At 49.5% G+C, this 18,348-nt stretch overlaps 1 protein-coding gene across 2 annotated transcripts in view; it reads left to right on the top strand.

Annotated features, from left to right (window-relative positions):
* ADGRA1 (adhesion G protein-coupled receptor A1) overlaps nucleotides 1–17,908 on the top strand; it is a 299,237-nt gene extending 281,329 nt beyond the window's left edge. Inside the window, exons 18-19 of one of the 2 annotated variants that reach the window (XM_043988669.1) lie at nucleotides 7,959–8,057; nucleotides 14,096–17,908. In XM_043988669.1, coding sequence (XP_043844604.1) covers nucleotides 7,959–8,057; nucleotides 14,096–15,323 — 1,327 coding nt within the window. In that variant the 3' untranslated portion in view covers nucleotides 15,324–17,908. The remainder of the gene's footprint in view (nucleotides 1–7,958; nucleotides 8,058–14,095) is intronic. The other variant, XM_043988670.1, reaches the window with a different exon arrangement.
* Nucleotides 17,909–18,348: the final 440 nt, after the last annotated feature.

Below are 18,348 nucleotides of genomic sequence, written 5' to 3'. Positions count from 1 at the left end.
GTGAGGAGTGAATTAGAGGATGAACATGAAGCATTTGGGGAATGGGACAGAGTTGTCACTGTGACTTCTGCCAACATTGTTGGTGGAGACCAGTAGCCCACGGAGGGCTTCTGAGACTCTCTTAAAGACTCATTTGGGGAGGGGGGGGGGTGCAGCTAGGTGGCACAGTAGATAGAGCACCGGCCCTGGAGTCAGGAGGACCTGAGTTCAAATCCAGCCTCAGACACTTGCCACTTATTAGCTGTGTGACCCTGGGCAAGTCACTTAACCCTCATTGCCCTGCCAAAGAAAAGCAAGGACTCGTTTGGTCTGACCCTGTTTGTGGGGGATGGGGAACCACCAAGACTCAGAGAAGAAGGACTGTCAGCACCACGGACAAAGCTTGAGACCTGAGGGGAGCTGCTGCCTCCAGGCTGGCACAGGAACTGGGTTGGCCCACCCACTCTAAGTGCCCCCGGACCTGCCCATTATTCATGGCACTCTTCCTGTGTTTGGAGCCTATTCTGAGTGTTATCCAGAGTTAAGGGCCCCCATGATCCCCTCCCTGGAGAAGCTGCCAATCTCAAGGAAGAAACCGAGCTCCCACCAAAAAAACACAAAACAGAGGCATGATCTGGGCAAGGGCGCCATCGAGAACAGTGGGCATAACCCATGCAAGAGATGTCTGGGGTGGGGGGCTCCATCTGGGAAGACTTCATGGAGTGGCGTCAGAGGGGTCACAAAGAAAGGACTTCATTTTAATGACTCCCAAGCCTCCACACTGGATCTTCAGCATTCAAAATCACTCTGAGGGAGAAAACAAGAGGTTTCTTCTTTGAGCACTGGGGTCTTCTCCCTTTTGTCATTGCATCTCCAGTGCTGAGTACATGGTGAGCACTTAATGAATGCTGAATTAACAGTGCCGCCAAATGTCTGTATCCAAAAACTACAATCCGTATGCCTGCCTAGCAAGGCCCCTAAAGACAGTCTGAAAGTCCTAGCCACAAAATAAATGGTGCTAGAACAAATGCTCTGTCTTCCTGTTGCTTCAGGAGCAGCTCTCACCCCACCTCCAAGAGTGAGGAATAATATTTTGACTGACCTCTGCACAGACTTGATCCAGCCCATCTAATCTCCTCTCGATGGTAACAGCATGGATGTTGGTACAAGGAGTGTGATGGTTCGAGGTGCCAAGATGTGTGATATTGTACACTCACCGAGCTTCTCCCTTTTCTTGCCTAGGACACTGAGTGATGCTGCCATCAGCAGACAGGCTCACAATTGTGCCTTGATTAAGGGTGGGTAGACTAAAGGTTCTTTCCTCCACTGTCTGAAGGTCAAAAGGCTGCCTGGTTGGTCATTGATTTTAGAAGATAGGTGGCAATGCTTGTCCATGCCTACCTTGGGCTTCATTGGCAGGACAGCCAGAAAGATGACTGTGCTGCTGCTGATGTGCCAATGGACACAGCCTCAGGGAAGAAGGCAGGAGCCAGAGTGATGTTAGAGGTAATTATCAGCCAACTCCATGCTGGACTGGAACAATGAAACCTATAGTGCTGTCTCAAGCTTGTGGGGAAAGAACTCTGACGCCAGCACTTTGGGAGCCCAACTTCCAGCTGGAAGTGTGTTTCCCTGAGGCCATTTTCCTCAGATCATTCCTCAGGACTTCTCCCTACAGGGGTGTGGGAAGCAAGTTGGTTTTCTGCTCCAACTCGCAGCTGAGGGACTATGGTCTGTGCTCACTGTCATTCTTTACCTTTTGTGAGACTTGGCATCTGGGGATGTTCTTTCAGGGCATTTATGCTAGGATTCCTTAGGCATCCTTGCCCGGTGGCCTGGCCTTGTTTCAGACTGCTTGGATCTGTTTTTCCTGCTTCTATTTTTGTGGGGGGGGCAGTGGGGGTTAAGTGATTTGCCCAGGGTCACACAGCTAGTAAGTGTCAATTGTCTGAGGCCGGATTTGAACTCAGGTACTCCTGAATCCAGGGCCGGTGCTTTATCCATTGAGCCACCTAGCTGCCCCCCCCACTTCTATTTTTAAGCACAAATTGCATCTTCAGGAATGACCAAGGATTTCTTTCCTAGTCAGGGATCAGAGAGATGGAGTTCAGTTTAACTAATGAAGCTGCAATGAAAGAAAAGGAGAGATAAAGAAATAAAGAGAGAGGAAAGGAGAGAGAGAGAGAGAGAGAGAGAGAGAGAGAGAGAGAGCACTGCTGCGTGTCTGTGAAGTTTCCACGTTGTAATAGCCATCTCTCATCCTTCCAGTCAAATGAGATAATATCTGTAAAGCATTTATCACAATGCCTGTCACATAGTAGGTCCTTAATAAATGTTTGTTTTCTTCTCTTTCCCACCTACCCACAACTCAAACAGCCACCACCCTACTTCAGCCCTTCATTAACTTTTATGGTGGCTTCCATATTTGTGTCCCCACTTCAACTCTCTCTCCCTCTCTAATCCATCATCCACATAGCTATCAGGTTAATATTTCGAAAGCTGACCATGTCACCTCCCTGCTCAAGGATCTTCCATGGCTCCCTGGTTCCTCCAGGATAAAGCCCCAAATTCTCAGCTTAGCTTTTTTGGGGGGGGGGCAATGAGGGTTAAGTGACTTGCCCAGGGTCACACAGTAAGTGTCAAGTGTCTGAGGCCGGATTTGAACTCAGGTCCTCCTGAATCCAGGGCCAGTGCTTTATCCACTGCACCACCTAGCTGCCCCTAGCTTAGCTTTTTAAAAATAATAGTATTTTATTTTTCCCCAATTACAAGTTAAAACCATTTTTAACACTTGGGTTTTTTTTAAGTTTTGAGTTCCAAATTCTATCCCTCCCTTCCTCCTTCCCTCCCCACTTCCCTGAGATGGTAAGCAGTATAGACTGTACATATGCAGTCATGTAAAACATTTCCATGTTAGTCACTTTATACAAGAAGAGAGAAAAGGAAGGAAGGAGCATAATATGTATTCAGACAATATCAGTTCTTTCTCTGGAGGAGGATAGCATATTTTGTCATGAATCATTTTAGGATTGTCCTGGATCACTGTATCGCTGAGAAGAGCTAAGTCATTCACATTCATCGTACAATATTGCTTTTACTGTGTATAATGTTCTCCTGGTTCTGTTCACTTAACTTTGCATCAGTTCATGAAAGTCTTTCAGTTTTTTCTGAAATCATCCTGCTTGTCCTTTCTTATAGCACAATAATATTCCATTACAATTACATTACAATTAATGGGCATCCCCTCAATTTCCATTTCCTAGTCCCCACAAAAGAGCTACTATGAATATTTTTTGTACAAATAGGTCCTTTCCCCCTTTTTATGTCTTTGGGATATAGACCTAGCAGTGGAATTGCTGGACCAAATGATATGCACAGTTCCAAACTGCTCTCCAGAATGGTTGGATCAGTTCACAACTCCACCATCAGTTTATTAGTGTCCCAGTTTTCCCATATCCCATACAACATTTATCGTTTTTTCTTTTTTGCCATATTAGCCAATCTGATAGGTGTGAGGTGGTACTTCAAAGTTGTTTTAATTTGCGTTTCTTTAATCAATAGTGATTTAGAGCATTTTTTTATATGACTATGGATAGCTTTGATTTCTTTGTCTGGAAACTGCCTGCTCATATCCTTTGACCATTTCTCAATTGGGGAATGACTCATATTCTTATAAGTTTGAGTCTTTTCACTATATATTTGAGAAATGAGGCCTTTATCTGAGATACTTGCTGCAAAAATCTTTCCCCAGTTTTCTGCTTTCCTTCTAATTTTTAATTTTATATAATCAAAATTATCATTTCATATTTTCTCATAGTCTCTATATCTTGTTTGGTTCTAAATTCTTTCCTCATCCATAGATCTGACAGGTAAACTATTCCATGCTCTCATCATTTGCTTATGGCATCATTCAGTATGTGTAAATTATGTACCCATTTTGACCTTCTCTTGGTATATGGTGTGAGGTGTTGATCTATGCCTAGTTTCTGCAATACTGTTTTCCCGTTTTCCCCGAAGTTTTTGTCAAATGATATATTTTTGTCTTAAAATCTTTGCTCTTGGGGCAGCTAAGTGGTGCAGTGGGTAGAGCACAGGCCCTGGATTCAGGAGGACCTGAGTTCAAATCTGGCCTTAGACACTTGACACTTACTAGCTGTGTGACTCTGGGCAAGTCACTTAACCCCAATTGCCTCATCCAAAAAAATATTTGCTCTTTGGGTTTCTCATGCACTAGATTACTGTGGTCACTTACCGAAGTGTCTTGTAGTCCACTGACCAGCCAGCACCATATTGTGCTGGGACATACTGCTTTGTGATGCAGTTTGAGATGTGGGGCAGCTAGTCAGATGAGCTTTTAAAGCTCTTCACAGTATGGTCTTTTGAAACTTCCCATTTCCCCTCTTTGTGCCTTCTATGTTCTGACTTATCACTCCACCCTTGAGAATCCTGAGCTTCCACCGAGGCTCAGCTCAGGCGCTGCCTCCCAAAGGAGTCCCGGCCACCTGGATTCCATCTTCATCACACAAGTGAGCCAGTTCTCTACCTGCAGGGTTACTGAAGGTCTCTCAATGACGGTGGCCCATGGCCTCTTCTAGGTAGCCTTCCTCCTTGCCCATTGACCTCCTCCTCCTGGACCCTCTCCTCTCTGCATCCTCCCAACAGCCCCCAGTTCTCCCTGGTTTCCTCCCCTTCTCTCTCCGCTGGCTGCCTCATCATTAGGATCCATACCATGCACTCTCTGTCCTGGGTCCTTTTCTCTTCTTTCTCTATGCTCACCTGCACACATTTGCTAAAGGCAAGTCACTCTCTCTGCCTCAGTTTCCTTCTCTGAAAAATAATAGCAGTTCCCTCGTGAGTTGCCGTTAGGATAAAATGAGATAATATGACAAAAGCTCTTCTCAAGCCTTCAGGTAAAAAATACACGTTTGCTATTATTACTGTCATTGCCACCATTACTGGTGCTCAATCAGCCCCCACCTCACACAGACACCTCCTAGATCCATAGACCCAGCTCTAATTCCCTCCTGAGCTTCAGTACTGAACATCTTAGACTGGATGAACTGCAGGCATCTCCCATTCCATCTGTTCAAACCAAAACTCATTATTTTCTCTCCAAACCTCCTGTCACTTCTTATCCCTGTCAAGGACATGTCCATCCTCTGAATCATGGGGCTCCCATCCTCGGCTCCTCACTCACACTCCTACCATACAGCCAATCTGCTGCCAAATCTTGTCGTTCCATCCTCCCCTTTCCCTCACCCACATCCTGGGGCGGACCTCCATAGCCTCTCACTTGGACAGATGCAGGATTCCTCCTGCCAGGTTCTCCCCTTTCCAATCCATTTTTCTACTCTGCTGTCAGAGGGATTTCCCTAAAGGATCAATATCAATCGTGCCGCCTCTCTCCCAGCCCCTACTCGATAAACTCTCTGCTATGTCCGGCATCAGATACAAAGCCCTCTTTGAGCCATTTAGACCCCTTCACCCTGACTTCCCAGGCTTATTACACAGTGCTCCTCTCCATGCCCTCTAACATCCTAATTCCCTGTTGGCTCTTCCTCACATAGGACATTTCACCACAGTGCCTCTAAAGAAGCTGTCTTCCTCTTCACCTCCACCCCTTCACAAGCTTATCTCAAATGCCACCTCCTCCATGAGGCTCCTCCTGATTCTCCTGGCTGCTAAGGCCACCCCTCCTCCCCAGATTTTCTCTGCATTGGTTTTGTATGTTGTTTATAAAGGCTTATGTGTAGATCAGAGTTGGAGAGCCAGAAAGGATGCCGGGGGTGTTCAGCCCACCCCGGGGCCCCTGCTGGATTAAGTCCAGTCTGAGATCACACAAAGCATAAGAAGCAGAGACAGGACTTGAACACAGCTTTTCTGGGACTGGGGTGGCCTCTTCCCCTGCCTTGTGATTTCCGTATCCCCAGAAGTATTAGTGCTCTCTCGCTCTCTCAGTATATCCCTGGCTCTCTCTCCTCAAATTACCTTGTGTTTATGTCAGTGTGTAAATAGCATGTCACTCTGGAAAAAGGCTGCCTCCTTGAAGGCAGGAAGCCCGGGAAGTTCTTGGCAAACTGGAGAGCCAGGTCTGTGGGGATGCCCGCGCTCCTCTCTCTGACTGAAAGAGCAGAGTGATGACATCCCACGCCATCCCTGGGGCAAGGGCTCTTCTGTTTTCAGGTTAGCTTCTGAAACTTCACCCACGGAGCAGGCTTTCACACAGTGGAGGCTGTTATCAATGAGACTCACCTGAGCAGAGGAAAGGGGAAGCCCCTCTTCTCTTAGGTGGGCAAAGACAGACTCCTGAGCTAGTGTCCCACCTGCTAACAGAAACTTCCCCTCCCTTATTTTCTGGGGCCTGTGATGATGGAATGGCCCATCTGCAGGGCTTCTAAAAGTCCTAGGCCTGTGGAGACCTGCCCAGGATGCTTTTTTCCTCCCACTTTCTCTTTAACCCCTTAAAATCTGTCTTCTGACCTCATTATCCCATCCAAACTTCTCTCCCCAAAGGGTCAATGGTCCAGGGGCCTTTTCTCCACCCTCCCTCTCCTCCCTCTCTCTCTCTCTCTCTCTCTCTCTCTCTCTCTCTCTCTCTCTCTCTCTCTCTCTCTTTCTCCAGTCTTGGGTGCTATTGCTCACTCTCTCCTCCTGGATCCTCTTCTGTCAAGATCTTCACTCCCCTCTCCTGGTTCTCCTCCTCCATCCCTGCCAGCTCCTCCTCTGCTGGACTCTCCCTAGGTCATGCCCGCTAATCATAGGGTCCCTCAGGGTCCTATCCTGGAGTCCTCTTTTCATCAACTCTCATGTACTGAATGACCATCTCTATACTGAGGAGCCTTCAATCTCTGCTGACCTCCAGTCCTGCCTTTCCAATGGCCTTTCAGACATCTCAGACTGGGCATCAACAGACAGATTAGAGTTGAATTAATGCTTTGGAGCAGCAACAACAAAGAGATAGTCATTGAGTCCATGAAGGCTGATGAGTGTTGCCGTACCTCCTGATGTGTGTCCCTGGGCAGGTCACTGCACCCAAGTCTCAGTCTCCCCATCTATAGAATGGGTCTATCACTCATCCTACCCATCTTACCAAGGGTTGGGAGGGTCCAATGAGCTGTTGTCCCCTAAGTGCTTCTGAACCCTGAAAGTGCTCTCAAGAGGTCCGTCGATGGTAAGGCCATCGTAGGAGTGGCACAGCCCAAGGGGTTTTCCTGAACAAACCAATAAGCCTGTAACTTGCAAAGTCCTTTCCCCAGGCTTGGAGTATGTGTGTCCTTACTGCCAAAGGCTCAGGAGCCTAACCTAAGTGCCCTCAGCTGCCCTTCAATAATTGTCATTCGCCCCTCGGCAGAGGAAAAGAAAGCCAAGGGGAGAAAGATGCTCTCACTGGTGACACAGCCACGACTTGACTGAGTTCAGGCTTTTTGGCTCCAAGTCCACAGCTTTCCCATCACAGCAGAGCTGGTTCTCTGTCTGCAAGGAGCCCCGTGTGTGACTGAGGTCTGAGGACATGCAGGTTTACTATCATTGAGTCGGTCTTTTTCAGGTCATGTGCATTTCTTGGTAGGTTGTATACAATTACTAGTGACATCCAGTGTTTCTGCAGCATTTTAAAGCACACACATTGTCTTGTCTGAGCAATGTCCATTCACATACAACTGCATACATGGGTACACATACATGTAAATAAACACCCTCCACACACATCCCCTTGGGATCTGCTACTAATGTTCTCTCTGTGTGTCCCCTGGAGGTCCAGTTGATGCTCCTAGCAAACCCCAACCCCGCTCTGGTCCACTGGTGCCTCGCTCCATGGAGTAGATGGAACCTTTGGGGCCACCACTCCTAAGGAGGCTACAGAACGCCCCACAGCCCCACAAAGAGCTTATGAGAAAAGATCTCTGTAGACACATGCAGAGAATGCCACTAGGCTGCCCCCTCCCCCAGGGAGTAAAATATGACCCTTTTTCTCTTGGCAGATTTTACCTGATTAGTGGAGGTGTCCCTCTGATTATCTGCGGAATTACAGCTGCAACCAACATACAAAATTACGGGCCAGAGAGTGACGGTGCGCCATAGTAAGTATGGCCTCACTGGGGTGGAGCTTCTTGGTGGTGGGGGGGAGAGGGTTCTACAATTAGAGCCTGAGGGAGACACACACACGAATGCATATACACATGTACACACATACATACACATGTATGCATACACAGAGAGAGACATAAATATACACAAGCATACGCACATGCATACACGCATACACAGAGAGGCATGTATGTATGCAACATGCACACATGTACACAGACACGTGTGTGCATACACACATGCACACGTGCGTGCATATACATAAACATGTGCACACAAAGACACATGCTCACATGTGCACACATGCACACACACGCTCACAGAGAAATACATATACACATGCACACATGCACACAGAGATATATGCATACACATGCATATGCGCACATGCAATGCATGCGCACACATGCACACACAGACATGCATATACATATGCATATGCACATGCACACACAGATGTGTGGCTTAGAGTGAGCCCCTGAGCCTCCCATGTACATTACTTGGGAAGATCCTCTGATTGCACACTTCCATCCCCCCAAAGGGGCTGTGAGAGTTGCCTCCAGTTGGGAGACAGTCTCAAAGGTAAATCACTGAATACAGCGACCTCTCATCAACTTGTTTCTTTTTTTTTTTGTGAGGCAATCGGGGTTAAGTGACTTGCCCAGGGTCACACAGCTAGTAATTGTCAAGTGTCTGAGGTTGGATCCGAACTCAGGTCCTCCTGAATCCAGGGCCAGTGCTCTATCCACTGTGCCACCTAGCTGCCCCACAACTCCAGTTTCTTGACTCATATCCTCTTAATGAATGGCCCTGTTTTATCATGGAGACATCCTCTGGGGGACTTGGGACCAATTAATTTCCTGCAGTGGCCCCTTCTAGGGGCCTTATTTCAATGACATCCACAAATGCCTGGATGGGTAAACAACCACCTTCCTACCTAATCCAACAATCCCACTGACAGGTAGGGTGCCATTTTCACACAATGTTGTCTCAAAGACCTCAGAGCTTCTTGGCTTGTCTTGCATGGGAGTGACCTGTCCCCCTACCAGGGACAGGCATTCTAGGGCCTTCTAGCCCACATTACCTGTAGGATGCAGCCCCACACTTCCTACTTCTCAGACAGGACAGCTATCTTTGTGTGGCTATGACACATGTCACAAATGTCTTTGGCTTGCTCCACCAGTTGATACATTATTCAGGTTAGTTTAGAGTGCACCTGATTTCAGAATTCCTATTACACGTGCAGGGCAGGGGGTCCTGCCCATTCTGGGGCCAGCCCCACCATCATTCTCTGAATGTGGATCCAATGTATTCTTGCGTTGCCACGGACAAAGAGTGCCACGCCTCTGCCCAGCATGCCTGGTGCACCTCTCCCAGGCTCAGGCAAGGCGAGTCCCTAGATGGCAGGCCCTCTTAGCTGCTAGACCTGTACTAACATACATTGCTGTGACAAGATGAAGCAAAAGTCCATTGAGTCCCGGAGTCATAATCACGTTAGATCAATGCTAGCACCCTGGAAGCTCAGAAACATGAGGGGCTTCAGAAGTCATCCCTTCTACTCCCCCCCCCAGCAAACCAATCCAGAGGCCTCCAGGTGACTTCGAATGACTCTGAGTCACCAGCAGCTCATCACTGTGAATACAGAGAGCTGTGAGTGACCAGACTGTGCAAATGGGAGATATCTAGGAGCAGATGGAGAAGCCCTTCTCACCACAGCAGTCAGGCATACCCAAGGAAGGCGGGCCAAGAGGGCAGACTCCACAAAACACAGGGACTGGAACTGGTTCTTGGAAGAAAGGAGGGAAGTATTCAACACAGAGAGAATCTGAGGGAAATGCATCCCAGGCGTGGGCTACAGCCTGTGCAAAGGCATGGTGATGGCAGAGGACGGAGCGAGAACCTGGGACAGAAACGTTTCATTTGATTGCCGTGGGCCCAGATGCGATCTGCATGAGTAACAGAGGCAGGAGTCCAGGCTGTACTTGCAAGACCTCGAGGATCCCTGCAGTTTTCCAAGAAGAATCAGCATCTCAGGGCTCCTCCTAAGCAAGCCATTCTCTCCTTGGGCAGTTGTAGAGACTGGAGTGCACTGGGACATTCATGGAGATAGGAACAAGAGACGTTTCAAAAAACACGTCCACACCAGGGCTGCAGCCCCGGAAAGCAGGTCCTCCCAGGGAAGGGGTGAAGACAGCTTCTGCAAGTCAAGGAATCTGGCCATGTGGGCAGCAGCAAAGAGTTTCTCCTTGAAGAGGGTTGGGGAAGATCTGGGTGAGATCAATGTCGGTAAAGCAAGAGAAGAGAAGCTCGGATCATTCGCATGGAAAGAATTTAGCAACTAACTTTGGGCTTGTCCAATTAAACCGATGATGAGAACTGGATTTTGGGATGTTGGGGGGGCTTCCCGCCCCATCTGTGCTCTGTGCACAGAAACAAGCATTGGCCGAGGGAGGCTGCAGTCTCTGAAGTTTCTGTAGCTAACAATACATGTGTTCATTCATCACCATTCAGTGAGACTCTGCTCTGGGCTCATCATTACAGGGGAGCCAAAGAAGAGGCAACCAGAAATGGGGCTTCCCCGAAGTTCTAGCAGAGCAATCCCAAGGAAGTCAGCATCCTGTCAGTGTTTCCCATTCAAGAGCAGGCTTCTGGTGTGTTCGACAAATGGGAAGGGCAATGAGGGCATCGCACTGGAGAGGGCTAAATGTGCCTGAGTGTGGCTCGAGGAGACTGCCGGGGGTGTACAAAGTGCTGATGGGTGGTCTTCTATGCCCAATGTTCTCTAGAGAACAGAAGGGAGTCTTAGGGAAACTCTGTGGGCCCCCATTTTCTGGGCAAAGTGCTTTTCCTGAGATATAGACCTCCCTCCCTGTGCTTGTCATTCCCCTCTGCTAACACTCTCAGCAGGTGGCTCCCAGCACTGAACTCAAATGGGGCTGTGGATGGGGTCCAGCTGCCCCTCCTCTAGTCCTCTTAACACACCCCAGGGCAGCACTAACCTTCCATGTACTGTCATGGGCTGGGCACAGGGAGTGTTCAATCACCAAGAGGAGCCAGGTCATCAGACAAGCTGCATGGGGCTAGGCCCCATCCCACCTCTGCCCCATGGTGCTATGGCTGCTGCTCATCCAACCCGGAACCTCGCAGTCATCCCTACAGAGCCCAAAGGACTTTGGACCCATTTTTCTGGGCCTCTGACATCAGATTCACATGTTCACTGATGCCTTGAAGGCAGAGACCAAAGACACATTTAACTGATTTGACGGCAGCACAAAAACTGGGAGGGGTCCCCAAGACAGCAGGCTTGGGGTTCAGAATGATCTCTACACAACAAGGTGAAATGTAACAGAAATCTGTGAAAACACGACGAGGTTTAGAAAATGAATTACCCAATTAGACTGGAAGGGATCTGGTTCAGCAGTTCATGTAGGGGAAAACCCATGTGTTTCAGCTGGTGATAAGCTCATTGTGACTCATGCAAAACCAAAAGAAGCAAGAATGGTTTGGGGCAGTAGAAATTAATTCTTCTAGGCTCCAGCAGTCTCTGTGCCAATTCCAGTGTAGACCTGAATAAAAACAGCCCTGTCTACACCACACCTCAGCAGTAGTCACCCAGCCTTTGTTCTAGGGAAGAGGAAGCCCCCTCCCCCAAGCAATCCATCCCATTAAAGGGTAGGCTTCACATTAGAAAGTCTTTCCTGACACTGGCATCTAAATTGGGGACAATGCAAAGACATCCCTCAGAAGGGGAAAGGACTGATTTGTACAAAAAAAATATATAGCAGCTCTTTTCATGGTGGCTAAGTATTGGAAATCAAAGGGATGCCCATCCATTGGGGAATGGCTAAACAACCACAATGGGGATGGAATATTATTGTGCTATGAGAAAAGATGAGCAGGATGATTTCAGAAAGACCTGGAGAGACTTGTATGAACTGTTGGAAAGTGAAGTGAGCAGAAACAGGAGAAGGTTGTACCCAGTAACAGCAATATACTTCCATAAAGAATTGTGAATGGCCGAGCTCTTTTCAGCAATACAGGGATCCAAGACAATCCCAAAGGACTAATAAAGTCCTCAATACACCTTCAGAGAAAGAACTGTTATCGTTTAAATACAGACTGAAGCATGCTGGTTTTCACTTTCTTTCTTTCTTTTATTCTAGTCTTCTTGTACAAAATGACAAATATGGAAATACTTGACATAATTGCATATGTATGACCTATATCTGATTGCTTACTGCCTCAGGGTGGACAGGAATAGAATTTGGAACTGAACACTTTAAATAAAAATGTTCAAAAATGAATGAATTGGAGGCAATATCTCTTCCCCACCCTGCACCCTGTAAATGGCCAATGAACACAGCTGCCCTGATTCTTCCCCAAAGCTAGCCATGCCTAATCTTTCCCATGAGCTTCCCATGGCCTGGCTAAAGGCCCTTCATTCTTGTCATGCCTGCATGTTTGCTTCCCATCTTATCAATGGCCTGATAAAGGCCAAGTGACTTTCCCAGGGTCAGGATGGATTTGAATCATTCTTACTAAGTGACTGAAAAGATCCATGATACAGGAAGAGAGAACACCTTGGACAGGCATGCAAGTGTATCATTTCCAGGGACAGGGTGTGGCCTAGGAAGGAGCTCTGGGTTTGCCTGGGTGGCCCTCACCCAATTCCCTTCTCCTTCATCTTCTCCCTTCGTGAATCTTCCCTCCCTCATCCTACACTTGGCCCATGTCTTGCCTTTGACCATAGGCTAGACAGGTTCGCTGAGCTGAATCAAACAGGTTACAGGAAGCCCTAGTGACAGCATGGATGTGGGTATGGGCAGTGGCACCGGGTGGCATTAGGAATGTGGCCAATTCTCAGACTACTTGGTCTGGCTTTACCACTTCTCTGGATAGTCCTACTGACCCAGCCTGGAATAGGGTCAGACTGGACTGATCACTTCATAGGCCCAGGACCACAGCCAGCTGGGACACAGCAGGACACTGGCACAAGGGCCAAGCATTTGGCCACAGTGGAAAATACCACCACAAGCTGAGACCCACACCCTGCAGAATAAGAATGGTTTGTGTCCTCTCAAGGTATCCCATTCCAGCCTTCTAGCATCTAACCCTGATACAGAGCCTAGGGCAGCAAAGAGAGAGGAGGAGCCAGCTGGGTGACCCTGGATGAGTCCCTCGACCTCTCTACTGTCCTCTGTCTGGGGTCTCCTCCCACACTTATGTGCTGAGTCTGCCCTGGGAATGCTCTGAGCCCTTCTCATTACTTCCCCTCCCTCCCCAATCCCTGTCCTTCCCCTCTCTCCTCCCCTTCTCCCCCTCCTCTGCTCCCTTTTCCTCCTCCTCCTCCTTCCCTTCTCCATTGCCTCCCCCTCCCTCTTTTTTCCTCCTCTTTCTCCTCCCCCTCCTCCTCCATCTTCTCCATTTCCTCCTCCTCAGAGACCAGAGTTCAGTTGTCTCAATGCAGGACAGTGGTGGCAGTGAATTATTGATGTTCCCCAAGTCCTCTGCTCAGGGGGATGGTGATCACCTAAAAGCAGAGAATGGCCCAAGGAAGGTATTTCCCCTAAAGATGTTGTTCTCCATAAGTGGCAACTACAAAATTTGGAAAGTCGATGCTGAAGGAAAGGCAGGCAGGACCCTTTCTGTGTGCAGGAGCTGCCTGGGGGCACTCCCTGCCCAGGGGCACTCCCTGCCTAGGCACCAGACCTGGCTTAGCAGCATTTCCTGGCTAGGGTTTATCTGGGGTGGGGGTGGGGAGCTGCTTTGAATCACTTCTATCCCCACACCCACACCCAGTCTGAAGGTATTTCGGTCAGACTAAAAACTGAATTGGCACCTAGCAGTGTCCGTGCAGATTGATGACTTCCTGGGAGGTGTTAGGGTCCGTACTCATCCTCTGCCCTGCAGCTCCCTGTATTGTTGAGGTTATGAGTCTTGTCTATGGGCTCGTCCCCTGGGGGCACCAGGGGGTCCACTGGGAACACGGGTTTGATTACAGATGGCCTAACTCTGCTTCTCTCCTCTGCAGCTGTTGGATGGCATGGGAGCCAAGCCTGGGGGCCTTTTATGGGCCCGTGGCTTTCATCGTGCTGGTGACCTGTGTTTATTTTCTCTGCACCTATGTCCAGCTGAGGCGCCACCCAGAGCGCAAATATGAGCTCAAGGAAAGGAGAGAAGAGCCTCAGCGCCTGGCAGTATCAGAGGCCGGCCATGGGCACCTCGGAGAGCCTGGAGCCGGCCCCCCTGCCACGGGCTCCATCATCTCTGCCTCCCTCCTGGAGAATGAGCATTCTTTCAAGGCTCAGCTGAGGGCGGCCGCCTTCACCCTCTTCCTCTTCCTGGCCACCTGGGCCTTCGGAGCCCTGGCAGTGTCCCAGGACCCCTTCTTGGACATGATATTCAGCTGCCTCTACGGAGCCTTCTGTGTGACCTTGGGGCTCTTCATTCTGATTCACCACTGTGCAAAACGAGACGACGTGTGGCACTGCTGGTGGTCCTGCTGCCCCTCCCGAAAAAACACCTACTCGGTGCAGGTCAACGCCCGGCCCGAGGTGAACGCCAACGGGGATGCCCAGATCCACGCGCCCTGTCTCCAGGACTCCCCGTGTCTGAGCAAAGCCGGAGGCTTCGGTCACGCCCCGGTCGGCCACTGCAAGCTGACCAACCTACACGCGGCGCAGAACCACGTCACCTGCCTGGCCCCAGTCACCCCCTGCTGCGCCAAAATGCACTGCGAGCAGCTGATGGAGGACGAGACCCACATGCACGTTCACAGGGAGGGCGCCTTCAGGCCCAGCGCACACCTTCCCAGGTGTGTGAAGAGCAGAAGCAAGCCGCGCTACTTCAGCCGGCACCGGGCAGCCACGGCGGACAGAGAATACGCCTACCACATCCCGTCCAGCCTGGACGGCGGCAGCATCCGCAGCTCCCCCACGGACAGTCCCCACAGTGCACACGAGGGCCAGCCGGGGCACCGCCACTCCTGCTGTGGCCAGGGCGACCCCTTCCCCACCATCACCCAGCCCGAAAGCAGCGACGCCAGCACCGTCATCTGCAGCTGTGCCCAGATGTCCGAGGGGGAGTTAATGCCCCACGCAGCTCACTTCGAAATGCACCCTCGGACACAGGTGTTGCCGTGTAACACAGCCAGCCACAACGGGCTGCCCACGGGGAACCTGGAGGAAGCCATCGTGTACGGCTCCGATAGCACGGGAAACATCAAAACAGGCCCGTGGAGGAATGAAACGACTGTGTGATGCGCGGGGCAGACAGGCAGGGTTGGGGAGGGGGGGTCTGGTCCCCACGGATCACAGCTTCGTCTGGTGGGCAGCACCCTCTTCTCGCGGCTGCACTGGGCTCTTTCTGACCACATTCTTGAGAAGGGAAAGAGCGGGAGAAGTGGGGGCAGTGGGCAGCGGCCGGCGACGGAGCTGCAAGAGAAGGGGACCAGGAGTCTTGGAAGACCCGGCCGGGAGGAGGGATTCCGAGAGGCCACACGCCCTCCCGGGAGCCGGGTCTGTGCTTCGTCCTTCCCCCCTTACACTCACCGGGGAGGCGTGTCCTCTCCATTCCCTCATTGCCAAGCTAAGTTCCGCCCATCTTCTCACTCCTTGGCCCCCTCAACCTTGACCTTGATCCAAAGTGACAAAAAGCCTGGGTTACCTAATCATCGGCTCCATCCGCAAGAGCCCGGGTTCTAGGACTAAGGCTCCAGCTTGGCCCTCATTGGCCCCTCCACGCCATGAGGAGAGAAGGGGCCCGTCAATTCTGTCTATCGCGCCCAGGGGTCTTTGTGGGCCGTCCCCTGCATACCACCTCTTGGATGGCGCCATTCACTGTTTTCTGGTGTTCGAAGTGTCTTTCACCAAATGATGATGAGTCACTGCCCTAGCAGCCCCTGAAAACCTGTTAGTATCAGTCCATTTCGCCTTGTGGATCCACGAAGTCTGTCCTGTGCTCATTGTCTCAGTGCCACTAAGCTTTGTTTGAGGTTTTGGAACAGCTCTGATAAGGACCCACTTTAATGTCTGTCTGACCTCTTTGATAAGGACCCACTTTAATGAACACCCAACTGTCTGTGAGCCTGTGCTGTGTGTCTAGAACAGCTTAATGTTGCTTGTCCAGTAGACACTTTCGAGCTGCTGGGGGCCCCTGGCCCTTCACTGCATCTGTTTTGTCATTCACTCATTAAGGACCACAGTCATCCTCTGCTACTGTGTACAAATAAGTTGGAATGGCTGATCACATGAGCAGTGTATACCCACTCCATTCCATTCAACTTTCAAAGAATTGGGCTAGATTTCAGTGATGAATTGATACTATTTCTAATATGGGAATTCCCTCCTCTGCAGAATTTCCAGATCTCTTCTCTCAGACTTAACTGCCTGAAGCCTACCTTGTTGCAGTCAGGGATCCCTTCCCAAAGACAAGCACTTGGGGAACATTCTACAATGGGGGAATCCTTTAGAGTTCTCTTTCCCACATTCCCACAAACATTGGGACATGAAGCATTGCCTTCTCAGAGGGTGTGCTTGTGTCCATGATAATCAACCTTCTGGAAAGAGGGGTGGCTTTGCCTAGGGGGGCAAGGCAAGGACCCTGCCTGGGTCAAAGAGGAGGAGCTGCCCATCGGAGGCCACAGCAACAAGGAAAGATTAGGGCTCTCACTTCCCCATCCTTCAGAGCACATAGCCAGTAATTCACACACACACACACACACACACACACACACACAGAGCAAGTTATACTGTTGTTTGGAGACTTGCCCGACACCACTTCCCCCACAGCTTTGCCCTGACATTACAGTCTGTCTCTGGTCTGTCTTGCATGCCTGCCTCATCCATATTTGCCGGCAGGTTCTCATGGGTCCCAGGGCATAGATACTCTCACTGTGTCCATGAATGGAATAGCTCTGACGAGATAAGTTCCTGGCATCCATGCTTAGAGAGTGAGAAGCCATGAAAGCAACCATCAAGATGTCCTTCTGTGTTGTATCCTAGAAGCTTGGTGCAGCCCATCGTCCAGGCAGCCAGGACTGGACATGAAGGTTCCCTGCTTTAGACCACTCTGGGCCCCCTATTGCTGTCTGTTGTTCTGAGGCCAAAGGACCAGGCAACTACTCCACGAGAGTTCCCCACCAGCTGTATCACATTGTTTCGTGTTGTTTGCCTGTCACAATGCTTTGTGTGGTCCTTCCCCTCATAAGTGTTTCCCTTGCCTCCCAGAACTGGGACAGACCTCAAATGCCAAGCCCTAAGAAGGACATGGGACACTGCCCCACACCCCAGGAAGGACTCCATCCCTTTTGAACCTGTTATCCACCACAGGGACCAGCCTATCCCTTCTATGCAAAGTGACAGCCCATTACCACCATCCCTGCCCCCATTGCCAAGGGTGCCCTTGAGGGGTTGGGGGCTGAATGGACATCCTTGACACACATTCCTGGCCAGTGCTGTGACTTTGGAGAGGGAGAGTGTGGCCAGGACACATTCTTAACCCATTTCCCAAGAAGAAGAAGCAGGTGCTACTTTCCCCAGATGACTGAACCCTGCACATGGAGAGTGAACATTCAATATCAAATTGTATTGTATTTAAATATGGATTTAGCCTAGAGAAGTCCATGATGAAAAGATGTTATGAAATATTCTGTTTGCATATTCTATTTTCAGAAAATAAAAGTCTACAATGTAACTAAGCAGAGCCAGATGACTTGATGTGGAGTAACTTAAAAGTCCAGTCTGGGCCCACGGGGGTTTCTCACCATACTTGGCATTGTTTCTATCATTTAAGGCCATAAGTAAAGGATTACTTACATCACTTGACCCAAGGCTTTTCAGCAACATCACAGACGACTTCTGACCAGCACACCAGGAGCTTCTCGAATTTAGGATATCACAGAAACTTTCCACACATGCAGGCCATTCTTTTTTAAAATACTATTTTATTTTCCCCAATTATATGTAAAAACAATTTTAACGTTTGTTGTTTTTTAAATTTTGAGTTCCAAAGTCTATCCCTCCTGAAATGGTAAGCAATGTGATATAGGTTATACATGTGCCATGCAAAATATTTACATATCAGCCATTTTGCAGAAGAAAACTGAGGAAGGAAGGAAGGAAAGAAGAAAGGAAGGAAGGAAGGAAGGAAGGAAGGAAGGAAGGAAGGAAGGAAGGAAGGAAGGAAGGAAGGAAGGAAGGAAGAAAGAAAGAAAGAAAGAAAGAAAGAAAGAAAGAAAGAAAGAAAGAAAGAAAGAAAGAAAGAAAGAAAGAAAGAAAGACAGAC

Source organism: Dromiciops gliroides, chromosome 2, assembly GCF_019393635.1.
Source record: "Dromiciops gliroides isolate mDroGli1 chromosome 2, mDroGli1.pri, whole genome shotgun sequence".
NCBI lineage: Eukaryota > Metazoa > Chordata > Mammalia > Microbiotheria > Microbiotheriidae > Dromiciops > Dromiciops gliroides.
This window is presented reverse-complemented; position numbering and strand designations above follow the sequence as displayed.